The 26,419-nt window shown below is 48.8% G+C and overlaps 1 protein-coding gene across 3 annotated transcripts in view; it reads left to right on the top strand.

The window, feature by feature from the left end:
* Positions 1–26,419, top strand: part of UNC13A (unc-13 homolog A) — a 60,197-nt gene that overhangs the window by 14,170 nt on the left and 19,608 nt on the right. For all 3 annotated transcript variants that reach the window (XM_064479992.1, XM_064479993.1, XM_064479991.1), the window contains exons 6-25: positions 570–643; positions 1,513–1,567; positions 3,480–3,515; positions 6,532–6,739; positions 11,406–11,948; positions 12,459–12,567; positions 14,312–14,358; positions 16,424–16,502; positions 17,156–17,227; positions 17,518–17,737; positions 18,285–18,512; positions 19,368–19,509; positions 19,635–19,804; positions 20,787–20,902; positions 22,556–22,719; positions 23,087–23,237; positions 23,551–23,619; positions 23,928–24,017; positions 24,244–24,378; positions 25,924–26,057. In XM_064479992.1, the coding sequence (XP_064336062.1) occupies positions 570–643; positions 1,513–1,567; positions 3,480–3,515; positions 6,532–6,739; positions 11,406–11,948; positions 12,459–12,567; positions 14,312–14,358; positions 16,424–16,502; positions 17,156–17,227; positions 17,518–17,737; positions 18,285–18,512; positions 19,368–19,509; positions 19,635–19,804; positions 20,787–20,902; positions 22,556–22,719; positions 23,087–23,237; positions 23,551–23,619; positions 23,928–24,017; positions 24,244–24,378; positions 25,924–26,057 (2,842 nt within the window). The remainder of the gene's footprint in view (positions 1–569; positions 644–1,512; positions 1,568–3,479; positions 3,516–6,531; positions 6,740–11,405; positions 11,949–12,458; positions 12,568–14,311; positions 14,359–16,423; positions 16,503–17,155; positions 17,228–17,517; positions 17,738–18,284; positions 18,513–19,367; positions 19,510–19,634; positions 19,805–20,786; positions 20,903–22,555; positions 22,720–23,086; positions 23,238–23,550; positions 23,620–23,927; positions 24,018–24,243; positions 24,379–25,923; positions 26,058–26,419) is intronic.

Raw genomic sequence — 26,419 nt, 5'->3', positions numbered from 1 at the left:
GGGTTATAGCAAGTCAGCAGAGATGTGTGCCTGCCACGTGCAGCGTGCACTCCAGCTCCTGCAGGTCACCAACAGCCTGTAAGGGCTTTTCAACCTATGGAGCTCAGGTCTAAGCCATCCTGTCTGGTCTTTGGTGCGGTCTTAGGCTGAAGAGTGAGCTGAGGATAGGAGAGACAGATAGAGGCAGAGAGAGACAGAGAGACAGAAAGAGAGAGAGACTGAGAGAGAGGAGAGAGAAAGAGAGAGAGACATGTAGAAATAAACAAAAGGAGAGACACAGAGTAACCTCTCCACCTTTCCTGGGAGCAGCTTGTATCTCCCACATTATCCTTCCAAGAACCCATGGCTTCCTCACCCTTGTAATACTAGGATGCAACTTCTCTCCTATTCTCCATCCATTCCCAAGGCCACTCTGGGCTGCATGGTGGGGGGTCAGGGGTGCCATCTTGCCCTCCCTTCCTCTCCCTCCACCCACTGGAGAGCAGCCCCATGGGCCTGCAGGATACACTGGATGGAGGCTGAGAGGCAGGGAGGGGCTTCCAGACTCACAGCCAGGGCTCTGTTTGCAGACATCCCCGAGGAGGAGGCACGCTACTGGGCCAAGAAGCTGGAGCAGCTGAATGCCATGAGGGACCAGGATGAGGTGAGTGTTGGCATGGGGGCTCTTTTCTTCCTCTGTCTCTTTGTCTCCCTATGTCCTCCACTCTCTGTCTCTGTTTCTCTCTCCGCTTGTCTTTCCCTATGTCTGTGTCTCTAACTCTTTGTAACCTGACTAAATCAGTGACCCACGTGGTCCAGTCTCGAACCCATGATGGCATCAAGGAACATATATATGGTCCACCAAGGACATGATGATTTCAGTTGACTCAAGATCTGCATTTACCAAATACTCTCAAGGAGATATGGAGGCTCCATAACAGTTCTTTCACCCTCTTTCTGCCCATACCCCTCAACTCCTTGAGTCACACTTTCAGATTTCTTAAAGTTCTCCTCCCCTCACAGCAGCCCTAGCCCCTGTACCTCTGTTCTTCCATGCCCCCCACTTCTTCTTCTGCACTCTGTCTTCTCACGGTTCAAAGACCCAATGTGGCCCAGAAGACAGTCTTCAGGGAAGAAATAGCAAGCAAGCCTGGAATACTCTTGAGTGGGAGGCGGAAAGCATAGGGGCAACAACACTCACATGTTAATAATTTTTGTCCAACCTCAGCTCACATCTTCTTTCTTCAGCTCCCTGCCTCAGTGTTCTCTCTCTCTCTCTCCTCTCTCTCCCCTTCTTTCTGTTTCTTTTCCTCATCTGTGTCTCTTTTTCTTTTTTTCTGTTGCTCACTGTCCCTGTGTATGTGTCTTTCTCTCCCTCTTTCTTTCTCTGTGGACATCTGTATCCTTCTCCTACAGAGAGAGAGGATTTAGGAGGTGGGGGAAGTCAGGATGAAACAGAACAGAGAACCATCCTGATCCCCTGGCTTCTGGCACCCCCCTGAGACAAACCTTCTCTTCTGCCCTCCCCTTCAGTATTCATTCCAAGATGAACAAGACAAGCCTCTTCCTGTCCCCAGCAACCAGTGTTGTAAGTACATCTCAATTCCTTCCTGGGCATCATCTGAAACGCTCATCCCTCTCCTACCCCATGACTGTCCTGTATAATGTGTTACTCCCTCTAGAGATATGGGTCCTAAGAGTGCACAGTATCTGCTCACAACTTAGTGGAAAAAAGAAGGGATCTGGCACTTGGGTTTGAGTCCTGCCTTGCTATGTGGCCATAGGCATGCCAGTGTCCCTCTCTGATCCCTAGAATCCCTCTCTTTGAAACTGGGGCATCTGATAGGCACCCCCACTCCTTTCTAGAAGGATCCAGGAATGTTAGAGTCTTTGAAAAACACTTTGAAGACTCTTCAATTTCATTCATCAGATCCTGGATGAGGACCTATAACTCATTCAATAAACTTTCATGAGGCCAACACAGACCCCACCCTGAGCAGCCCACAGTCAGATGGTGCAGACAGACAATCAGGTCAACACATATATAATAGGCACATGTATAATGAACAAAGACTATTTCATTTACTCATTTTCTTGGATAAGGAAACTGAGGCCCAAGAGGAGAAGTGACTTGCCAAGGCCACACAACTGGCAGAAGGCAGAGCCAGTATTTGAGCTCAGGTCTGAGGGACTCTAAGTTTGCTTGTCTTTCCACTGCACTGCACCTATCAATGAAGGTGATTATCATGTTCCACTGCATACTGCCTCTCCATCAAGGCTGGAGTTTTCAAAAGCATTTATCTTCTTTGGCCTGTGGACACTCAGATGCATCCCCACCAGGTCTCCACAGGCCTAGAAGATGTCATTCCCTTAAAAGTGCTGTCTGAGTCCTCTGAAGTAGGAAGGGAGTAAAAATTATAAAGTCTCAGGGCAAAACTCCCACCCGTGATACTTTGCTCCCACCCCACTCCTCAACCTCTTTCCCCTTTGCCATCTGCTTCCCCATCCTCCTTTCCTCCTCTCTCACAGTCTCCCCTGTATCCGTCGTCCACCCTCCCCTATATGCCCAGGATTGTGATGATGAAGGTGGAGGGAGAAGGTGGAGACTGCAGTTGGAGGAACCCTATTCTTACACTAACTTGGGATGTGATATTGAGAAAATCCCTTGACTTCCCTGCCTGGGGAGCGGTCATCATTGCTCTGAAGAAATTAACAACCCCCTTCTCTGGTGAATGGGGTCATTGAAGGATTGTGGTGGGGCAGGGGCAGGCAAAGTAAAGGGCAGGAGCAGATGCCAAAGAGCACCTGGGCAGGAGGACTGAAGCAAGAGGTGGGTTCAGCTGGAGAATGGAAACCTACTACCCAGCATCTACCTCTGAGTCCTCTGGGGGATGTGTCATCACCCCCATTTCACCAAGGAGGCAGCCAAGAGGAGTCTGAGTTTTGGTCTAGTTGTTTTTCTGAGCTGCCTGGTGCTGGGGATGAGGCTCAAAGATGTGGTGCTCTCCCTGGTCCTGATGCTCAGGCTGTGTGACTTGAGGCTGTTCATTCTACCTCTCTGACCCTGCTTCTTCACCTCGAAAATGAGAAGAATGATTAAAAATAAAAACTCACCCAACAAGGGGTGTTTCAAAGTTGAGGATTTCCAGTTCAATGTTTCTTTTATTATCTGGGATATGGGGGAAGGAAGGAATGGCAAATCCTGACCCCAGACTTCAGAGTTGGAAAACCATGGGATGGAATCCCTCTTTGTTACTTCCTGGCTGAACCTGTGGCCTTGTCAAAAAATGGGGAGATCACGCCTTCCTCCCAAGGTATTCAGTGAAGGCATGACAAAAGCCAGTGGTTAAATTGATGCTCGGGGAAGATACTCAGGACAGAAGGGGATGGGGTCCTGGGGTGGGAGGAGGAGACGGGGAGAATGAGGAGGACGGGGAAGCACCCCCATGCCTCCCCCTCTGCCTGCTGCCTTTTATTATCTCTGCCCCTTCTCTTTGTAGGCAACTGGAATTATTTTGGCTGGGGTGAGCAGCAGAGTAAGTACTCAGCTTGATGTTCTGGGAGGCCATGGGGAGGTGGGCACCTTGGCGACCCTGAGGCCCCCACCGCCCTGCTCAGGGAAGCGGGGAGCCTGTGGCTGGCACATTAGGGCCAGAGGACTGGCAAGATCCCTTTGGTGCCATCCTGCCCCCTGATCATTAACCTCTGTCTTGAGGGTCCTACTGTCTGGTGGGGAGTGGGCACCACCCCTGAGGTGGAGGGATTCAGCTGGGAGGAGTGGGCATTTAGACTGGAGACCTGCCTGTCTCCAACTGGGCACTGTGACTTCCCCTCCCCCTTGCTCCCCATGTATAACCTCATCTCCTCTCCTGTGACTCCTTCTTCCTCTTTTTGTCTCCCCATCTTCCTCCTTCACCTGAAAAGGAACCCTAATGTCACTCAGAGGCTGATGGGTGGGAGGGGAGAGGGTCTCAGAGGGAGCAGCTGAGCAGGGACCCCAGCAGATATCACTCAAGATCTCAGCTCCCAAATCTCTCTTCCTCCACATCTTCCTCCAATTTACCCTTAGAGGAAGGAAACAAGCTACCACCCCCAAATTGGATGGCCATTTTTCTCCCTAAGGAATAGCTCCCTTTCGCCCATGTACTGCCTCTTTCAGAGAAATCCACTCTTCAACTCTGAGCATGAATTTACCTCTTATTCTCTACTCCACCAACTAGGGGCCTCTCCACCCCATCCCCATATCCTGATGGACCAGCTCCACCCAACCCTCCCTCCAGGATCAGCAAAACTGTTTACAAATACAGTTGCCCTTTGAATAACATGAACTTGAACTTATATGTGGATTTGTTTTCCAATAAATATTGCAACAGGACTACACCTGTTTGGTTGAAACCATGGATGCAGAATTGTGGATACAGAGGACTGATTGTAAAATGTCACACATGGATTTTCAACTGCATTGGAGTCTCTAACCTTTGCATAGTTCAAGGGTCAACTGTACTTTGATCCAAAGCAATCTGTCAAAAACGAGTCGATCAGAAGCCAATTTAGCCAAAATAGGCATTTGGCAGACAAGAAGGCTTGGTAACAAACAAACAGTCTACCACAAACAAACAATACAATGAAAAAAAATCACTTTTTGTTAAAACCAATTTAGAAAAGGCCGATAATTGGGTCAAGTAGAACAAAGACAACTGGGTCAAAAGCAGACCATTTTGTCAACCAAAAGTAGCTGAAAATGCCTTATCCAGAGAAGCAGGCAATTTGGTCAAAAATCATTTGGTAAAGAGCAGAGTCTGGACAAAAACAGAAAGAACCCAAGAGAAAGCAATTTGCCCCTCAAAAAACAGACAATTTGTTAGAAAAAAATAATTTAGTGAACACGCACACAGCCTCATGTGGTTTGGCTGGAAACACCTCAGCCCAGTCAAGGGCACGTGGGTAGACTGTAAGCCCAGATGATGCGAAGAAAACAGGTTGGTTAGAGGCGTAATTGGGTGACATTCACAAGCTGTCCCAAGTTGCAGACCCCCCAGTTCAGGGCTCTATGATATCACAGGTTCACCTTGGTGCATAAATCAAAGTTGCAGAAACTCACATCTACTGCCGATGCTCCCAGGACACAGCACATCTGATGGTGGTCGTATGGCAGGGACAGGATAAAAAGCTTGCAGATCACGGTGGCCCAAGTCAAATGAGAAGCCAGGGAGCCGGAGTTACCTTGGTGAGGCAGGGTTTGCTGCTAAAAATAAATTTAAGGTTTTGCGGAAGGCAAAATAACGTAGGGAATGAATCAAATAGCTAGTTCTACAAGAAGTATGAAATTAATTTTTCAACAGTTTACCACAATAAAAAAAAAAGATCAACCTGTTTTGGAATATAGAGAAATAGACTCTATCAGTGGGAAAAGAATGAGAAAGTTAAGGGGGGTTGGTGTAGCTCAAGTGATAGAGCTCATGCTTAGCATATACAAGGTCCTGGGTTCAATCCCCAGTACCTCCTCTAAAAATAAGTAAGTAAACCTAATTACGTCCCCACTGAAAAATAAATTTTAAAAAAATGAAAAAGTTAAAATAATAAAGAGAAAAAATCTGGGAAATGAGCAAAAATACTTAAAGACATTAAAAAAGTACAAGCCACCCCGTTGGTGTTTAAAATCACCAGTAAATTGATACCACAGCTGAGCATACCATGGGGCTCCCAAGCAGGGGGTTAATTTAGGGTAGGGGGAAACCCCACTTCTTTTCAACTCAACTGTTGCTTTCTAAATAAATTGAGTCTCTCCTGTTCCCACCACAATCTAACATCTTTTGAGACTGTTTTCTTTTCACTAAGAAAGAAAACCTATTTTCCATTTACTAAGGAAAACAAGCCAAACTAAAATATCCTGTAATTCTTATTAAACACTTGAAGTTTGGCAACCCGAACTTGTTCCATTTGACCGATAGATTCTGGGCACGTGGTGGTCTTGTCAACCTAAGAATCTAGTCTTTTTGAGGCTGACAGCACTTTGTCAGAGCCCCTTCCTTGTTCCTATGCATGTGAGCTCAGGTCTGGGGTCCCTATCCTTGAATATCAAGAAATCTCTGAAGGTTAATGGGCATTTATACTCTACTGTGTCTTCCTGATCTCCCTCCAACTTTCCCCTGAGTGTTTGTGTGACTCTTGTTATGGGAAACTCATTGCCTGATGGAAAAACTCATATTGTTTTCAGAGCCTGGACTTTAGCAAAGTCCATTCTCACACTTGAGCTGAAAGGCACCTTCCAGTTTGTCCCTGTCTTCCTCACATTGTAGGACCAACCCTGGACCTCAGACTCTAGGTCCAGTTTGAGCCACATATAGAGAAGTGGGTTGTCACCTCCCTTATTCTAAAGCCTATTCCTCTATTAACATGACCCAAGATCCTTCATTCATTCTGGTAGATTCCTCTTCTTGGGTTAGCAGCCAGTGAAGAACTCTAAGTCTGAGAGACTGTATTGGCTTCCATTGTGTGCTCTCTCTCTCCCTCCCCTCCTCACTCTCTCCTCTCACCTCTTTTCTCTTCCAGATGATGACCCTGACAGTGCAGTAGATGATCGTGACAGTGACTACCGCAGTGAGACAAGCAACAGCATCCCGCCACCCTATTATACTACATCCCAGCCCAATGCCTCAGTCCACCAATATTCTGTCCGCCCACCACCCCTGGGTTCCCGGGAATCCTACAGTGACTCCATACACAGTTATGAGGAGTTCTCTGAACCGCGGGCCCTCAGGTAGTCACTGTGGAGTAGATGATCTGTGTGGTGTGTGTGTCCGCATGCATGCATGTGTGTGTGTATCTCTGGAGTGGAGAGAGGAGTATAGGGCTGGAGGGAGCTGGGGGTGGAGGAAAGTGGGTCTAGGAAAGCAGAATCCATGCTTTCCAGATCCTGGTCCTGCTATATCCGGTCTATAAGCAAGAAAAATAATGATGGTTAATTGAGCACTTACTATGTGCTGGGTATTCTAATGAGTCCCAAATAATTCACTTATTCCTTCCACAGTCTTATGAGGTGAGAATTTACCTCTTCATCTCCCAATGGCTTTGTAGATAAGGAAAATGAGGCAGAGAGATGAAGTGATTTTCCTAAGGTCACAGAGTTAGTAAGTGGCTGAGCCTGTGAAGAAGGCTTCTGAGTCCATCTCCACAGCCATAATCCCATACTGATTCTCAGCCCTAAAAAAAGGCACCTGGGTACCCACAAAGTTAGCCTCTCAAGATCCCACAGCTGGACAAAGGTGATGTTCCCATCTTGCAGCCAGGACATCAACCAAGGAGACCATCCATCCTCTGTACTCTCAGCAACATCTCAGAACCACCCCCACGTTACCTTACATTCAAAACTTCAAGGGCAGGTGGAAGGTATAGCTCAGTGGCAGAGCATGTGCTTAACATGCACAAGGTCCTGGGTTCAATTCCCATTAAAATAAATAAGTAAATAAATAAATCTAATTACCTCCCCCCACAAAACAAACAGAAAACAAAAATTCAGGGGCAAACCCCAGTTATTTTTTTAAGTACTGATAATTCTTTTTTTTAAAGTACTGTTAATTCTTTTTTAAAATTTTTAAATTGAATTATGGTCAGTTCACAATGTTGTGTTAATTTCTGGTGTACAGCATAGTGATTCAGATATATATATATATACATACATACATACATACATACATACATACATATATGTATGTATAAAATTCCTTTTCATATTCTTTTTCATTATAGGCTATTATAAGACATTGAATATAGTTCCCTGTGCTATATAGTAGGACCTTGCTGTTTTTCTATTTTATATATAGTAGTATCTGCAAATCCTGAATTCCCAGTTTATACCCCAGTTATTAACCATAGCTATCCAGGCTCTTGAAATGCAGACCTTCTCTGCCTCTTGACAAAGAGGTTAGTCATGGAAACAAGTATTGATATCGTGGCTGAGACTTGGAGAAAATCAAAATCAATTTATTTGTAGCACGGTAAGAAAACAAATCTTGCATTGTCTGTCTTTGTACCGTCGAGGTAAATGGAGATTTCAGAGCTGTGCTGTCCAACATGATAGCCACACATGGCTTTTTAAAGTTAAATTTCAATAAATTAAAATAAACAAAATAAAATTTCCGTCCTTCTGTCATACTGGACAATTTTCAAGTGCTCAAGGGTCATGCACATGTGGCTAGTGGCTACCATGTTCAATAGCAGGGGCAGAAAACATTTTCATTTGCTGGAAATTCCATTGCACAATGCAGTAGAGAGTATGGGTAAAACATAATCTGAAGAAAACCTTTTTAAGCTTCCTACCCACTCATGAGCATCATCCACTACAATATTTTTTGCAGATATTTGAACAACTTTTATTTTGAATTTTCCTATGGAAAGCTTGGATAGTTAATAGACGGAATGTGTTAGAAGGAAATTTTTAAAAAGAGTGAGCAGTTAGCTATATTGAACATTTTTTCATGGGCCTATTGGCCATTTGTATGTCTTCTCTGGGGAATTGCTTGTTCAAGATTTGCAGATGCTAACTACTATATGTAAGAGAGATAAACAACAAGTTTCTTCTGTAGAGCACAGGGAACTATATTCAATATCTTGAAAAAGATACAAAAATGAATATATGTACACATGAAACATACACACATGTATGACGGAAACATTACGCTGTACATTAGAAATGGACACATTGTAACTGACTATACTTCAATTTTTTATAAAAGAGTGAACATTTAGTCTAACCTCTATTTTTTAGGTCCAAGGAAATGAAATGATGTAGTCAAGGTAAAGCATTTAGTGGCATAGGTGGGAGCAGAATTAGACTTACCCTGGATTTGTTCTAGCATTCCTCCTTCAAATCCTTCGTGCTTGAGCTGCCCTGAAAATAAAGCACTAGGTCCCTTTCCATTTATCTTCATGACTTCCTGATTCAAAATAGCTTCAGAAGCACTCCTACCTCCCTAACAGCTCCTCCTACCATTTTTGCAACCACTACAATTTGTAAAGCCTGGTTCATTAGGCACATTCGGGCTAGCTCAGACTTAAGCAATTATTGGAATCAAGTTTCAACACTTTGGAAACAGCTGAAAGAAGGGTCAGATATCAATATCAAATATGAATAAAATATTAACTGTTTTGGAAGATAGAAAAAAGTCTTTTCTTGGGGGAAAAAGCAGAAGAGGGCCCACTTTACAGATAGGGAAACTGAGGCTCAAAGAGTGGGAGCGAGTTGCCTGGGTCTCAGAGCAGGGTGTGCACTGAGCTGGTCTTGGCTTGGGATCCCGCCCTGTGTGCGTGGCCACTTCTTGTCCTTCTCTAGCCTTGGGTGTGTCTGTTTGTCTGGGAGGATTCTGTTTATTGTAAGCATTCCTGGGATGGAGTGAGGGAGTGAAAAAGAAGGAGCCCCCTCCATTCTCACCATGAACAGGTCACAGGGTGGGAGGGGATGCGGAGGCAGAAGCTGCCTGAGTCTCTCTAAGGGTCTCTTAAGCCACCCTCCCAGGCCACTCTGACCTTGCTGCCCAGTGCTGGATGATGCTGGGCGCCCAGAGGCTGGGGAGACAGAGTGGGACACAGACATTCCATCCAGCAGGTCAGTGTTTGGCTAGAGGGAGGGACATGGCTTGATAACCTGGCGGTGGGGAAGGGCATAGAGGGCTTCCTGGAAGAAGGTGCCCGGGACCCAGCCCTTGAAGGATAAATGAGGAGTCTAAGGAGAGGCATTCCAGGCAAAGAAAACAGCTCGACTAAAGGCTGGAGTGGTGGACAGGGCCAGATCATGCAGGGAGGCCCTTGGTGGCTTACTTGGGGACGTGGCATCCAGGAGAGGCATCTGGGGTCAGAGCCGTGTTGGACCCTGAATGTCAGAGCTGGGGTGAGAGGAGTCTTGGTGACTACCAGGTCCCACCCTGTCACTGCCTGGGGCAGTTTACATGGTGCCTGAGGTCACAAGTGGACACATCCAGGCCGAGGTGGGGGCCCCAGTCTCACTTGGGAGCGCAGAATGTGCTGGGGTGGACTTTGTGGGTATTCACTGGCAGAGGAAGCTTGGAGTCCTTCCCAGCTCAATAACAACTGCTAATTCCCCCATCCCTACTGCCTGCAAGGATGGGCACTAAAAAGCAATCAACCATGCATGTAACTTGGCAAATAAGGACCAGAGGGAGAAACCTCTGCTTGATTCCTACAGCGTCCCAGAGGCTGGCCGGGGAAGAAGGTCCCAGTCAGAGATTTTAAGACCAGGAATGCTGTTTATTGAGTGACTGAATGAGTGGGTAGAAGGAGGACGACAGGTGACCCCTGTCACACTGCCTGCCCTCAGGCAGAGGCAGATATTTCTTCCTGGTCATGTCGAGTGTGATCCAGGGTGCATATAAGGAGCCTATACTCGGGGTGGAGTGGGCTGACCTGGCCTGAGGGTAGGGGAGACTCTCTCAAAGAAGTGCTATTTCAGCAGGCACCAAAGGATTGTTCTAGCTAAAGTGGGCGAGGAAGGATGTTCCTGGCAGAGGGCACAGCTGGTGGGCACGATTTAGGGTGTTGGGACAGCTAGGAGGCAGATATGGCTGGGGCAGGGGGAGATAAGGAAGGATGGAGGGAGATGGGGGTGGGGACATTGGAGGGTTTGGGCCACTGTGGGGTGCAAGGAGTGGCTTTATTTCAAGGGGGCTGTGGTAGGGTTTGGAACAGGGCAGGCGAGTGATTAGTTTATGATGCGAATGAACCTCTTTGTGGCTTCCATGGGAAATGGGGACTGTCAAGGACAGGAGTGGACGTGGGGGCAGCATCTAGTGGAGATGGCAGAGCCTGGACTAGGGTGGGGCCTAGGGTGAAAGGAAAAGGATGCATTTCGCAGACATTTTCGAGGTGGAGCTGAGGAGACCCACCACAGGATCAGCTGTGAGTGGAGGTTGGGTCAAGGAGAGGAGGCAAGGAGGCCCAGGTCCCTGGTGAATGGAAAGTACTCAGCAGTGGGCTCAGCAGTGGGAGGACCAGGTTTAGGTGGGGGTGACATGAAGAGCCAGGCACAGCTATGTTCAAGCTTTAGGAGCACGAGGTCTCCCAGGGGGCTCTGGCAAGGCCACTGATTCAGGGTCCCCAACACATGGGTGAAGCATTTGCAGCCTTCACAGTGCATGGGTAGGAGTGGCTCACAATAGGTCACCAACGATCGCTAATATCATCACTCTGGTTTTATTGCCTGTCCCCCAGACAGTGAATGCCCCAAGAACAGGGATTTTTGTCTCTTTGGTTCACGACTGTGTTTCCCTGGAGCACAGAGGTGCTCCACTAATGCTGGGAAGCTAGGGAATGATCAATGCAAGGAATGACTGGGTGATGGAACCTGTGTGACCAGAGCTGGGAAGGGCAGCCACTCTCTGCCCCAGTCCCTGAACCCCCACCTGTCCCTGCAGCCCCACAGGCAGCAGCCGCTATGCCTCCTCAGGGGAGCTGAGCCAGGGCAGCTCGCAGCTGAGCGAGGACTTCGACCCAGATGAACAGAGCCTGCAGGGCTCCGAGCTGGAGGACGAGCGGGACCGGGACTCCTACCACTCCTGCCATAGCTCAGTCAGCTACCACAAGGACTCGCCTCGCTGGGACCAGGATGAGGATGAGCTAGATGAGGAGCTGGATGAGGAGCTGGACGAGGACCTGGAGGACTTTCTGGAGGAGGAGGAAGAGGAGCTGCCTGAGGATGAGGAAGAGCTAGAGGAGGAAGAGGAGGTGCCCGACGACATCCGTGGCTATACCGAGCGCCAGGAGGTGGCCGTGGCTGAGCCCAAGGACTTTAAGCGTATGAGCCTCCCGCCTGCTGCCCCCGAGAAGGAGGACAAGGCCCCAGCCGTGTCTGCCATGACCCCTGACGTGGCCAAGGGAGCCCCTGAACCAGCCGCACCTGAGGAGGTGCCTGCAGTTGAGCAGGAGCCCAAGCCTGAGCCCCCCAAGAATGAGGAGAGGTAACGGAAAGGGTCTGAGGGGCCATCACAAGGTCATAGGGTCAGTGGTACCATGGTGATGGGGTCAGTGTAGACCTGTGGGTGGGGGCAGGTTGTCACAGGGTTATGGATTTATTGAAGGTATCATGATGGGTCTAGGAGGTCAGAAGGGACTCAGTGGGGTCAGAGGGGTCAAGTAGGATCATGAAGGAGTCTTAGTGGTTGTAGGGGGCCAGAGGGCTTGCCCGGGTTGGAGAGATCACAAAAGCATCAGAAAAACCATGTGCGAATAAGATTACAAAGTTGCAGAGGGGACAGGAAGGTGGCAAAGGGCCTGGGGGTTCCAAAACTGTCAGAAAGATGATGAGCATGTGGGAAGAGGGGAGGGTTACTGAGGCCGGTCAGAGGGGGTTACAGGTGGGTTGTTGTGTCTCCAAAGAGCCAGGGAGGCCATGGAGAGCCCGGCATCACTTGGAGGGTGGAGGGTCTGGAGGTGCCAGCTCTGGAGCCTCATGAAACCCCTTGCCTCAGTTTCAGGCCACGAGAGGATGAGGAAGGCCAGGAGGGTCAGGACTCCATGTCTAGGGCCAAGGCCAACTGGCTGCGAGCCTTCAACAAAGTGCGGCTGCAGCTGCAGGAGGTGAGTGAAAGCAGCAGTCAGCTCATCCCCAGCCTGGCCAGGCCCAACGCTCCACGCCCCACTCACACTCATGCCCACACTGGCCACGCCCATTTCCCCACTCTTTCCGTGGCCCAACCCCCTCTGGTCCTTTGCTTGGCCCTGCCCATCCCAGCCCCATGCCACGCCCATGGGCTGCCGGGCCACGCCCACTTCCCCATCCAACCCACCACTGTGCATGTGCCTCCATACATCCTGGTTCTTTAATGGCTCTGCCCAAACCAACCAGTTCCACAGCCTTTCCTTAGGCCCACCCACGCCTACCTGCTCTCCCCTGCAACCAGCAGCCTCCACCAACGCCCAGCCCAACCTCCCCCAGGCCAGCCTGGGATTTCTAAGTGGGGAAGGAAGAGAGGTTAACTGGAATCTGGAGCTGAAATTAGCTGAGGTCACGCCTTTGGCTAAGTTCAGGGGCCAAGTTCATGGATAGGGATGGAGGTTAGGGGTAGGGATATAGGTCAGGGTTAGGGCAGCAGTCAAAGATCAGGGTCAGGGTTAGAACTGGTGTTAGGGGAAGAGGTCAGTGATTGAGGTTACACTGGGTGTCAGTGTTGGGGTTGGGGAAAGGTCTGAGGTCTGGTCAGTATTAGAGAAGGAATTACGTGAAAAATAGAATTAATGTCAGGGTCAGGATGACTTAAGATGGACAACAGGAATGAGACCATTCATTTACTCCTTCATTCATTCAGCCTGCTCTGGGCTGGGGACCAAGCAGTGTTATTAACCAGAGTGACCTTCCAAACTGGGGTGAGGCTGGCAGGAGGACATCCTAAACAGACCGCCAAAGTCTTAGACCACCAATTATCAGCGCCACAGAAGTTTCAAATCAAATTGCTTATCAGTTGTACAATAGAATTTTTTTGACTAAGCAATATATTCTCATGGTTCTAAATTCAAACAGTAGAAAAGAATACACAGTGAAAATCTGTTGACTACCTTTCACTAAGTCAACAAATTAAATGAAAAAAAAAAACAGTAGCTACCCTTTCAATAGAGCTAGTGATGTGACAAGAAAAATAAACACAACTAGGATCTCTGGGTTTCATAGAAAAGGCTTAAAACTAATCCAAGGCAATCAGGAACACTCACTGGAGAAGGTGACTCTTCAGGTGAAGTAATATTCAAAATACTTTAACAATATTTCAGAAGAGAGGACCAGACCCATCTCCCTGACCCACTTCCTCTCTGCCATCCTTTCATTGCATAGTGGGGCGTGTTGACTCTGGGTCTTCACTGAGACTTGAATGACAGATAGAGGCTGGTTGGGTGCAGAAGGTGGGAGAGCATACAAACAGGTGGCACAGCTCGGGCAAAGGCCCTGGGGCATGAGATCAGATAAGCAAGGAAGGCAGGGCTGTAGTTTAGAGAATATTAGGATCTTATGAGTATTGAGCCAGCCCCTAAGACTCTTGGAACGGTAAAGCATGAGCTCTTGTTGGAGATGATGCTAACAAATCCCCAGGTTTGACAGACAAAGAGACCAAAGTCCATAGAGGTTGGTGGCAGAGAGTATCTCCTCTCTTCTCATTTTACAGATGGAAAAACTGAGGCCCAGAGAAAGCCAGTGAGCTTCCTAAGGACACACAGTGAGGACTAGGACCCAGGCCTCCCGACTCCCAGCCTAAAGGGGAGACAGTAGTACAGCGCCTGTGCTGCCCTGGGAAGGGGCAGCCACACTGACGATATCTGTCTGTCTGTCCTGCAGGCCCGGGGAGAAGGAGAGATGTCCAAATCCTTGTGGTTCAAAGGCGGGTGAGTAACGGATCTTGGAGGAGAAGGGGAGAAAGTTTTGAACCCAGAGCCCAAGGATGGTTCACGACCTAGCCTCAGCCCAGCCAAGGCAGAGAGAGGTTCCATTTTGACAGGGGACAGATTGTACACAGGTGAAATAATGTAGCCACTGTCCATTGTCATAAGGCACTTATAATGGGCAGGAGCCAACGATAGTAACATTGAATCCTCACATGGGGGGTCCCCTGCCCTTCTTTTATAGATGAAGCCACTTGTATGATTCAAGACCACTTCCCCCTGGAAATAAATGTAAGATAAAGGAGAAACCCATTTCCTGTGCAATATATCTGCAATCCTGAAGTGAATTTTTTGCTTCTATTCTGCCATTAAATTTCCTGGGGGATGGGGGTGGGGAGGGTATAGCCCAGTCACAGAGCATGTGCTTAGCATGCACAAGGTCCTGGGTTCAATCCCCAGTACTTCCATTAAACACATACATACATACATACATACATACATACACCTAATTACTTACCCCCTCCAAAATAAGAAACCAACAACAAAAAAGATTTTAAAAATTTCCCAGATTATTGCTACAGTTGCTGGCACTTTCATTAACATTAATCGCTGGTCTTACATGGCACATTTTGTCACAACTAACTTGAGTTACTGATTTTCAAGATTTGGATGATGAGGTTAGAGGATGCAAAGGATATATACACACATATTTTTCTTTTGGTGGGGGAGGTAATTAGTTTGTTGTTGTTTTTTAACGGGGGTACTGGGAAATGAACCCAGGACCTCATGCATGCTGAAATATACCCTCTCCCCAGTGAAAGATATTTTTAAACTACACTACTGTTTCAAATAGTAGCCAGAGAGTGACTGCCTTCCTTTGTACATCCTTTGCAAACAGAGGCAGGGACAGGCTCTGTGACTCCCAGATGGGCAAATGTCCTGGGTAGGGAGCCCTAGAAGCGGGGTCTGAGATGGGGGCCTCCTGTGCACACGATTTATGCAGGAAGCACTCTCAGGAGAAACCTATGAGGCAGGCAAGGCCACGCAGGGGAAGCTGCCAAGCAGAGATGTGGTTCAGCAGTCACCAAGCTCCTGCCTGATCCTGTGGAGCACACTGGATCGTGAATAGCACCCAGGGCTTGTCCAGAGTCATCAACTGCCAGGCATCATTCTCATTGGCCAATGGGAACTTTCTGGAGAGGAGCCACACCTGAACCCTCTCTGGGACGAGTGCATCTCTCAGTAAGGCGAATTTGGACAGGTCACTACTACATCTGCCACAGCCCTTATTCCAATTCTCCAGCTCTGGCAAAGCTGCCAGAAGGCAATAGCACAAATACAATTTCCACTTCCCTCCTTCCCATAGGCTTTGAAATCACTCCTCCTAGGATAGACTTTAAATATACAGATATATCTCCAGTTGTGAGCATTGAGAAACGTTTCATTGATATTTTAGTATATTATTTAGATTTGCCTTCATTCAAATTTTCATTAATGTGGGCAACTGCATATTATTGCCCCATTTCCCAGATGAGGAAGTTGAGGTCCAGTGTCTTCAATTCTTAGGGCTGCCATAACAAACTACCATAAAAGGGGGCTTAAAACAACAGAAATGTACCCTCTCATAGTACTTGGAGGCCAGAATTCCAAAACCAAGGTGTTAGCAGGGCCACACCCCCTGACACGTGTAGCGGAGAATCCTTCCTTACCTTCCTAGCTTCTGGTAGTTGATGGCCATCCTTGGTATTCCTTAGTTTCTGAGTCACTCCAATCTCTGCCTCCATTGTCACACTGCTGTCTTCTCCCCGTGTGTCTCTTATAAAGACATGGAGCCCACCATATTCTAAGATGACCTCATCTTAATGAATTACATCTTCAATGACCCGGTTTCCAAATGAGGTCATATTCTGATGTACTAGGGGTTAGGACTTCAGTGTATCTTTTGGGGAGACACAATTCAATCTTTAATACCTGGGGAGATCAAGTGTCCTGCCCAGGCCTTGGGTGATGTCTGTTGGAGGAAGAGGAAATTCCCTGGACCCTTGACATCCCTCTGTGTGTCTTGCAGCCCTGGTGGTGGTCTCATCATCATTGACAGCATGCCAGACATTCGCAAGAGGAAGCCTATCCCGCTTGTGAGCGACCTGGTGAGCACCTGTGCCTTCCCCCTTCCCAGCAGAGTAGGCTTGCCACCTGCAGTGTTCAACCTGTACAACTGCCCATGGCAGACCTGGGGTTGGGGGCTAGCAAGGCATTCTCTGGAACTAATGTGATCTGATTTCTACCCTGCGTGCTGCATGGACGCTTCAGGCCATGGTGAGTGATGGAGACCCGAGCCCCTGAATCTCCTCCCCAGACTCCACCCCTCCATTGGGAGCTTCCAACTGGTCCCCAGCCCATGGGTTCTGGGGAGGGAAACTTGTCATGTCTTACAGTTCATGGGTAAGGAACAGAGCAGGTGATTCCCCACCTTGGTCCATGGTGTGGCGGATGGTTTTGCTCTGTGCCAGGTGACCATGACCAAGTGCAGCTCTCCAGTCTCGTCCACAGTGGAGGGAGATGAGTGAGTCAGAGGGGTGGGGCTGCTCACCTTCCAGGGTCTCTTCTAACCTGGAGCCTCTATCACTTCTCAACTTTTTGCTGATTCTGCTCCTGCTGCTGTGACCTCTTTCCTATTTGTGGCTGTGGCTTGAATCCGTGACTGGTGGCCTCAAACCGTGCCTGTGGATTCTGCTCATGGTGACAATTCCCTGGGTGTCAATCAACCCCCCGTGACTCCTTGGTGACATCCCTGCCCCAGTCCCTGGTCCAGTCCAGAAAAGCGGGCATCACCTCGGCCTTGGCATCCAGCACTTTGAACAACGAAGAGCTGGTGCGTGGGGCCTCCCCGTCCCCAGATTAGGGGGTGGGCTGGGTTGGAGGCTCCTGGAGGAAGGGAAGAAGGGTGTCACAGAGACAGGCACTCCTCACTTTCCAGAATTCGATAAGGCAGCATTCAGAGGGCACAGTCTGTGCACAGGAACAGGTGGATTCTAACTGTGGGGGAGGGGGAGGGACTGGGACTTTATCATACTCAACAAGAGGTGGGGGGTGGGTACGGGGGCAAGCCAGTGCCCCAGATTAGGGCCCTATGCCCATGCCGCATGCCCTCCCTTCCCGCAGAAAAACCACGTTTACAAGAAGACCCTGCAAGCCTTAATCTACCCCATCTCATGCACAACGCCGCACAACTTCGAGGTGTGGACGGCCACCACACCCACCTACTGTTACGAGTGTGAGGGGCTGCTGTGGGGCATCGCGCGGCAGGGCATGCGCTGTACCGAGTGCGGGGTAAAGTGCCACGAGAAGTGCCAGGACCTGCTCAATGCAGACTGCCTGCAGCGTGAGTCTGGGCCACAAGCTGCAGCGGAGACGGAGGGGCGGGACTGTAAATAGGTAGGGGGCGGGGCAGGGACAGGGGGCCGGGAGATGGAACAGGACTCCAGGAGCCGGTGGGCAAAGGAGATGTGAGGGGGTCCTAGAGAGGTGGGGCGGGATTCAGGGAGGAACTAAACTGTGCAAGGGACAGGCTTAACGGGAAGCTGCGGTTTCCCCGGAGGAAAATGGATTAGGGTTAGCTCTGAAGAGAGAGGGGGCTCAAGTTGGGGAGAGGAGTCAGAGGAGGGGAGGGTCTTGGAGAAGTAAGGGGCTCAGTGAGGCGCGGAGGAACTCACTCTGACAGGAGTGGGAAGGGCCTAGTAGGGAGAGGATTCAGAGAACATGCAGGAGCTCTGGCAGCTCTAGCTTTGGGGGCATGATTCACCCGAACCCCCACGACTTAAAGTGCCTGTGGCCCTGACAGCAGATGAGGAAGCCCTAGAATGGGAATCAGGGTTATTGATCCTGGGAGGGAGCTCCCTCTGGACAGTGACAGCTGTCTGTGTTGGCAGGGGCGGCGGAGAAGAGCTCCAAGCACGGGGCGGAGGACCGAACACAGAACATCATCATGGTGCTCAAGGACCGCATGAAGATACGGGAGCGCAACAAGCCCGAGATCTTCGAGCTCATCCAGGAGATCTTCGCAGTGACCAAGACGGCGCACACGCAGCAGATGAAGGCGGTCAAGCAAAGCGTGCTGGACGGCACGTCCAAGTGGTCGGCCAAGATCAGCATCACTGGTGAGGCCATGGGTGGCAGTGACGGGAGTGGCCATGGGGTCCCTTCTCAGTCCCCTGTGCTCCCTCCCACGAGCCTTCCTTCTCTTTGCTGAGCATATTTGATTGTATCTGTGTCTTTCCTGTGTCTATGTATATATGCATTAGTGGGTATATATGCCTCCAAACGTGTGTGCATGAAACTGTCTGGGTGCACCTTGGTTGGTAGCCCCCAGAACCAGATCCCAAGAAGAGGAGTTGAGGGCATTATGGTTTATCCGGGAGGTGACCCCTGGGTGCCACCTAGCAGCCTATGTAGTGGACACTTGGGACCACTGGGGAACAAAACCAAGCTCCCAGGGAAGAGAGATCCTACCAAGGGGCCGGGGCTTTGTGGTGTTTATCCATTCCTCATCCTCACTGAGATTTCCCTGAAAACAGACCCCAAGATGCGGATTTCAGGGCAGATGGGTACCCAGAAGTGGTCCCAGGAAGCCCCCCTGGGAGGAAGAGACATGAATTTGGGAGCAGAGAGGGAAATAGCCCTGCAGAGGAGGCCAGTGAGCAGGTTACACCCTGGGCAACTGGGGGCTCATTCCTGCTGGGGACCTTAGGGGGCAGTGTAGAGCACACACTTGAGAGTGTCCCACCCTAGGGCTGACCCTGGGGCACCTTTGTATTCTTCACCGGATGAGGGTTCCCTAGGTGGTAACTCTAACCAGCCCAGTGGGTGTGCCCTCAGGCTCCTGTGGCTAGAACCAAGCCCTCAGTCTTGTCCCAGGTGTTCGCAGCAGGCAGCCACGGGCCTGTGGCAGTGCCTGTTCTTGGCATGCCTTGCTCCGTGAGCCCACATCTGTATTTGTCTTGTGTGTCTTCCAGTTGTCTGTGCCCAGGGTTTGCAAGCAAAGGACAAGACGGGATCCAGTGACCCCTATGTCACCGTCCAGGTCGGGAAGACCAAGAAACGGACAAAAACCATCTATGGAAACCTGAACCCTGTGTGGGAGGAGAACTTCCACTTGTAAGTGTCTGACTGGACCCCCAGACTCCCATGTGGAGCTGCTTGTTGGGGAAGCTGAAAGGGGGGCTTCAAGACTAGCCTGCGCCAGCCTGACCCCGGCCCCCACCTCCTCCTCCCCCCTACAGTGAATGTCACAACTCCTCGGACCGAATCAAGGTGCGCGTCTGGGATGAGGACGATGACATCAAATCTCGTGTGAAGCAGCGGTTCAAGAGGGAATCTGATGACTTCCTGGGGCAGACGATCATCGAGGTGCGGACACTCAGTGGCGAGATGGACGTGTGGTACAACCTGGGTGAGCAAGGGTGGGGTTCTGCAGGGAGGAGGGGAGGGGGCCCCAGGGAGTCAGCCAAAGTGGAGAGCTCAACTAAAGGGGAGAGACACAGTGTCAGGAGGGGTCAGTCTGTGGGCCTCAGTCTAACGAGGGAGGCAGAGTCTGTGAGTCCAGTCTGACAAGGGCAGGAAGCACGCAGACTGAGAGGGTGAGCAGAACCCAGGGACCTCTTCGTTCAGTTTGGGAGAGTGAGGGAAGGACAGAATCTCCATATTCCATTCTGATGGAGGAGGGAGGATATTAGTCTAAGGGGAGAGGCATAGACCCAGGAATCCAACCTAAGAGGAAGATTGAACTTTGAGAATCTAGCCTAAGAGGGGAGGTACAGATTGGAATTCTTAATCTGAGAGGGCAGCTATAGACCAAAGGACCCTCTCTAAGATGAGTATCATCCATGAGCCCAATCTGATGGGGGAGGCAGGATCTGTGAGCTCAATCTAAAGGCATAGGGAGAATCCAGTCTCAAAGGGATGAGCAGAGTCCAGAAATTTCTTATTTGGTTAGAGGAAATCTAGATATCCCATTCTGATGGGGGAAGCAAGAAGCAAGAAGCAGGGATCCCAGTCTGAGGAAAGAGGCTCAGCCCCAGGAATCCTAAGAAGTTAAGTAGATTCTAAGGAGTTTGATCTGATGAGGAAGGCAGGACCTGGGAGCACAGCCTGGGGGAGAAGCAAGGCCTAGGGCTCCTAGTCTAAAGAGGGAGACACAGACCAGGAATCTACTCTGAATGAGGAAGTGAGGTCTGGGATCCTAGTTAGAAAGGAGAGACAGGACCTAAGGATCCTAGTCTAGTGGGAGAAACACAAGTCTAGGGAGCAAATCTGAGGAGAAACACGTAGGCCCTAATTCAGGGAGTCTGGAAGGGCTACAGTCATGCATATGCTAACATAACCTAGGGCTATATTGGGAAGTTCTGACACTGTCATCCCTTCCTGCCCTGCAGACAAGAGGACTGACAAATCTGCTGTGTCGGGGGCCATCCGGCTACACATCAGTGTGGAGATCAAAGGCGAGGAGAAGGTGGCCCCCTACCATGTCCAGTATACCTGTCTGCACGAGGTGAGGCTTACTGATCCGCCCTGCCTTCAAAGCTCATCTTTGTCTCCCACGTTGTTTCTACCTACCATTCCTGCCTGCCCTAACTCCTTTCTCTTTCTAACCACACTGTCCACACTCCCCTGGGCCTCTGAGACTGTGCCCTGTGCCATTCTCTCTGCTCAGAAAATTCCTCACCATCAATCAGGGTCCAGCTTCAGGGCCCCTTCCTCTGGGAAGCTCTCTCTGACCTCCAGGAAGACTCTCACTATCCAGCTCCAGATCTTCCATACGTCCCAGCACTAAATGCTAAGGGTTGGGTTGTTTGTGCCTGGGTTTGTCTCTTCCACCCACCTGGGGGCTCCTGGAGAGAACTCAGTTCGCTGGATGAATAAATGATTGAATGGATGAGTGAGTATTGAATGGATAAAAGAATGGGTGGACAGATGGAAAGATAGGTGAATAGATGTGTGGTTGAACTATTGGAAGTATAAATGTATTGGTTGGGTGAATTTTGGGGTAGTTGGATAGATGGATGGTTGAATAGATGGATCGACAGATCGATGATGGTTGGAAGGATGGGTGGATGGTTAGGCAGTGGGGAGGATATAGCTCAAGTGGTAGAGCACATGCTTAGCATGCATAAGGTCATGGGTTCAACCCCAGTACCTCCATTTTAAAAAAATGATGGTTGGGTAGATAAATAGGTGCTGGATTTCTACCTAGATAGATAAGTGATGGATGGTTCAATGGGTTGATAAATTATTGGATGGACATATTAAGCTGTGGGTAGTAGATAGATTGATGTACAGTTGAATTACTAGAAGGAAGGATGACTGGGTAGGTGAATTTGGGAGTAGTTGGGTGGGCGGGTAGGTAGGTGGGTAGATGGATGGATGGATGCATGGAAGAAAGATCAGAAAGACAGATGGATCCATGGATGAATGGATGGAGGGAAGGGTGGGTGGGTAGATGGATGTGTGGTTGAACTATTGGAAGTATAGATGTGGATGGGAGAATTTGGGGGTAGTTGGATAGGTAGATGGGTGAGTAGATGCATGGGCACATGGGTGATGGATGGGCAGATTGATAGTTGATTGGGTAGAAGGATGAATTGTTGGATAAACAGATTAAGTTGTGGGTAAATGTATGGAATAGATGGATGTGTGGTTGAATTATTAGAAGGGAGGATTAGTGGATGGGTGAATTTTTGGATAGTTGAATGGATGTTTGTGTGGGTAGATGAGTGGGTAGATGGATGGGTGGACAGATGGATGGGTGGATAGGTAGGCAGATTGTTGGATGAATGGATGGTTGTGTGGTTGGATTACTGAAAGGATGGATGAGTGAATAGGTGGATTTGGGGGTAGTTGGATGGATGGGTGAGTGAGTAGATGCATAGAGAGGTGATGGATAGACAGGTAGATGGACAGATGGATGGATGGGCAGATGGATGGATGGATGGGTGTGTAGTTGAATTATTAGAAGGATAGATGAGGGATAGGGGAAATTTGGGGTAGTTGGATGGATGGGTGGGTGGTGGATGGAGGAAAGAGTAGATGAATGAATTAACAATTAAACAGATAGATAGATGATATAAGCTGCCCTAGACCTGGGCTCCCTGACCCTTTGTGTCCCCTTGCACTCTCTATGACACCTTTTCCCTTGTGGTGGCAGAACCTGTTCCACTTCGTGACAGACGTGCAGAACAATGGGGTCGTGAAGATCCCAGATGCCAAGGGTGATGACGCCTGGAAAGTTTACTATGATGAGACAGCCCAGGAGATTGTGGATGAATTTGCCATGCGCTATGGTGTCGAGTCCATCTACCAAGCCATGACGTAAGGCTGCAGGCTGAGATGGATATGAGGGCAAGGTTCAGGAAACTAGGGGGAGGAGTGGTTACCAAGAGGACACTTACAAATCTGGGGTGGAAGGGGTTCCTGGGAGGAGAAGCCTGAGCAGAAGTGAATGTGATGGTGGTTATGGAATTTCCCTGAAGGTTAGGAAAGTGCCATAGCGGGAGGCTAGAGTGAGATGGATGGGAGCTGGAGATAGCGGCAGAGACAGGGCAGTTCAGAAAGGAGACAGAGAAACTCAGAGGACAGAATCAAGCAGAGGGAAAAGGGACGGTTTGTGGGGTTGGGGGAAGCCATCATAGAGGCATTCTGGGAGTTGGACACCAGGCTTCTCATTCCCTTCTACCAGCCACTTTGCCTGCCTCTCCTCCAAGTACATGTGTCCTGGAGTGCCTGCCGTCATGAGCACCCTGCTTGCCAACATCAATGCCTACTACGCACACACCACCGCCTCCACCAACGTGTCTGCCTCCGACCGCTTCGCTGCCTCCAACTTTGGGGTCAGTCCCAGGGGCTGGGGCCTGGGGATGAGGGAGAGCTTGACCCTGTGCTGGTCAGACCTCAAGTGATTCCTGGATCCCCAGTCTGGACCTGACTTGCTGTGTGACTTTGTACCAGTCACTTCCCCTCTCTGAGCCTCATTTTACCCCTCTGTAGAATGAAAATGGGTGTTATGAGGGGTCAGTTCAACAGTGGATGGGGTGCACTTAGTGTATAGTATGCACTTAGCCAATATGGCAGCCACCTTGAACTGCTACACTTGACTCCCAAGTCCCTGTTTTCATCCCTCCTCTTCCGCCTCTGCCTCCTCAGAAAGAACGCTTTGTGAAGCTCCTGGACCAGCTGCATAACTCCCTGCGGATCGACCTCTCCATGTATCGGGTGAGAAGTGCATGCCTGATGATTTGCTCACCCCGTGCATGTGTTTGCCTGGAGGGAACAGCTACCAGCAGGCATCCACGTGGCAGAACCCTGCTTAACATGTAGAATGTGTTCCTCTGACACATGTACACATAGGCCCAACATGTTTGGTGCATCCAAGCAGACACCCCCCACTTACTTCAAGGTGTTCTCATTGACCCCTAACATATCTCCTGAAATTGGGGTCTCTTGTGTCTCTCCTAAAACACTGTCTCCCATCATCCCCCAGCCTTCTTTCATAACCCCACTTCCTTTCTCCCTTCCGATAGAATAACTTCCCAGCCAGCAGCCCAGAGAGACTCCAGGACCTCAAATCCACTGTGGATCTTCTCACCAGCATCACCTTCTTTCGGATGAAGGTGAGTAAAGGGACTCAGTCCCATTATCTCTCCAAGAAGCATACTCCAGGACTCTTAGTTTCTGAACCAGTAACATCCCTCCTGGAGAACAATGCCCTTTCTCAGTGACCCTCCACTTTCATATTGCTGCAACATTTCCTTAAATCCAAAACCACTTGTAACCACTTCCTGGGTACCTTCTGTCCCAACTATGCACAGCCATGCCCATCTCCCTTCCTCTTTTCAGGTGCAAGAACTTCAGAGCCCACCCCGAGCCAGCCAGGTGGTGAAGGACTGTGTGAAAGCTTGCCTCAACTCTACTTATGAATACATCTTCAACAATTGTCACGAACTCTATAGTCGAGAGTACCAGACAGACCCGGTGAGGACTCCAGATGAGGCAGAAGGGACTAGGGGACTCAAACCAGACCCCAGCTCAAGTTCCAGTTCTGCCTCTTTCCAAGTGATTTAACCGTTCTGAGCCTCAGTGTCTCCCTCTGTAAAATGGGGTCATAAACTCACATCTCAGGATTGAGAAGGAGATTCAATGAGATCCAAGCTTTAGATAAAATATAGTCCAGTGCTTAGCACCTAGTACAGAGTAGGGGCTCAATATATTTGGTTTTAGTTAAACTTAGTTGAGTCTGGCATAATACTATGTGCCTGGAACAGAATTACTGTTCAATAAATGTTGAGTTGAACTCAATTTACTTGAGATCTTCCAACATATTTACACATGTAATGTCCCAGGGTTGTCAGTAAGATTTCAAGGAGCTTATGCCTTATTAGGAAGGAAAAAATGTATAAATTGGAAATTTACAACCCAAGGTGATTAGCACTAGAATGGAGGAATTACAGGAGGCTGTGGGAGCTGAGGTGGCCCCTACCTCAGCCTGGGCTTCTGATAGGAGATGACACATAAAATGAATTCAGTTCAATTTTATTTCATTCTGTTCATTTGCATTCATTTGACTTGAGTTGAAATCAAATCACTCTTAACTGATTTGAGTTGAGATGAAGTGGATTAAATTGGACTGAGTTTAGTTCAACTATAATCAGTTTAGATCCACTTATTTCTGTTCACTTGACAAGTTAAAATCGCTCCAGTCTAATTGGTGAGCATCACTGAGTTAGATTGAGTTGAGTTTAATTGAGTAAAAAATTCATTCGTTTCCATTCAGTTTACTTGAATTCAAGTTGTTCTTGATTGACCTGAGTTGGCTTTGAGTTAGGATGAACTAAGTTGTTAGCTTAGGTGCAGGTGCATTCAACTGAGTTGGACTCATTTCAGTTGAGTTTAGCTACTTTCATTTCCATTGATGGACTAAAGTTGGATTGAGTTGGCCTGAGTATGTTAAATTGGGATGAGTAGGTAGAGTTGGATTGGGTTGACTTGGGTGAGTTGAATTCAATTAAGTTGGGCTGGGTTGAGTTCAAGCCAATTTATTTACATAATTTTGAGTTAGGTTGATGTTGATCTTGGGCAAATTGATTAGGTTCAATTCAGTTAGGTGCATTTGAGTTTAATTCAATCCAGTTAAGTTTAATTCCACTCATTCAGTGTAATTGGCCCAAGTTCAGTTCCACTGAATTAACTCTGATAACTTCCATCTGTTAAGCTAAGTGGTCCTGATTTGCATCCATTTCAGTTCTGTTTGGTTTAGTGGGCTTGAGTTTATTCAGCTCAATTCAGTTCCATTCAGTTTTATGAGTTGAGTCTAATTAAGCTTTGTTGAACTGTGTGTATATGAGCTCTGTTTGGGCCAGTTTACATGAGTTCAGTTCCTTCTCATGCAGACTTCCCACCTGAAACATATACATGTTAATGGGGCCCCTTCCTCACTAATCTCTCACCCCTCAATAATGAACTGTCTGAGCCCCTCATGCTTGGACCCTTTGTGGCCAATGTCCCCACTGTCCTTTCCAGGCCAAGAAAGGGGAAGTTCCCCCAGAGGAACAGGGCCCCAGCATCAAGAACCTCGACTTCTGGTCCAAGCTGATCACTCTCATAGTGTCCATCATTGAGGAAGACAAGAATTCCTACACTCCCTGCCTCAACCAGTGAGTTGTGTATCTGTGTACTTAGTTATCTGGAGGTCACTGTGAATGTGTGTGCAGTTTTGCGTCTGTGCCTTTGTGTAAAGGCAATCATATCTAATTACACATAAAATATGTAGGTCAGGGCAGATGTGGGTGTGGTTGTGCATGGATGGAGTATGGCATAATTTGCAAACAAACAAAATTGTGTGTATGTATATTCAATCACTGGTACAATCAGACATGCATTTTGTATGTGTTGATTTGTATAACAGTGTGTACCTATGTAAATAATTGTGTATGTGTGTGGGGGTTCATAAATAACAACAGATAGTGTTGCTCAAGTATTTACTATGTGTTAGATACTCTACTAAATGTTTTACATG

The sequence above is a fragment of the Camelus dromedarius genome, chromosome 27 (genome assembly GCF_036321535.1).
Source record: "Camelus dromedarius isolate mCamDro1 chromosome 27, mCamDro1.pat, whole genome shotgun sequence".
Taxonomy (NCBI): Eukaryota; Metazoa; Chordata; class Mammalia; order Artiodactyla; family Camelidae; genus Camelus; species Camelus dromedarius.
This window is presented reverse-complemented; position numbering and strand designations above follow the sequence as displayed.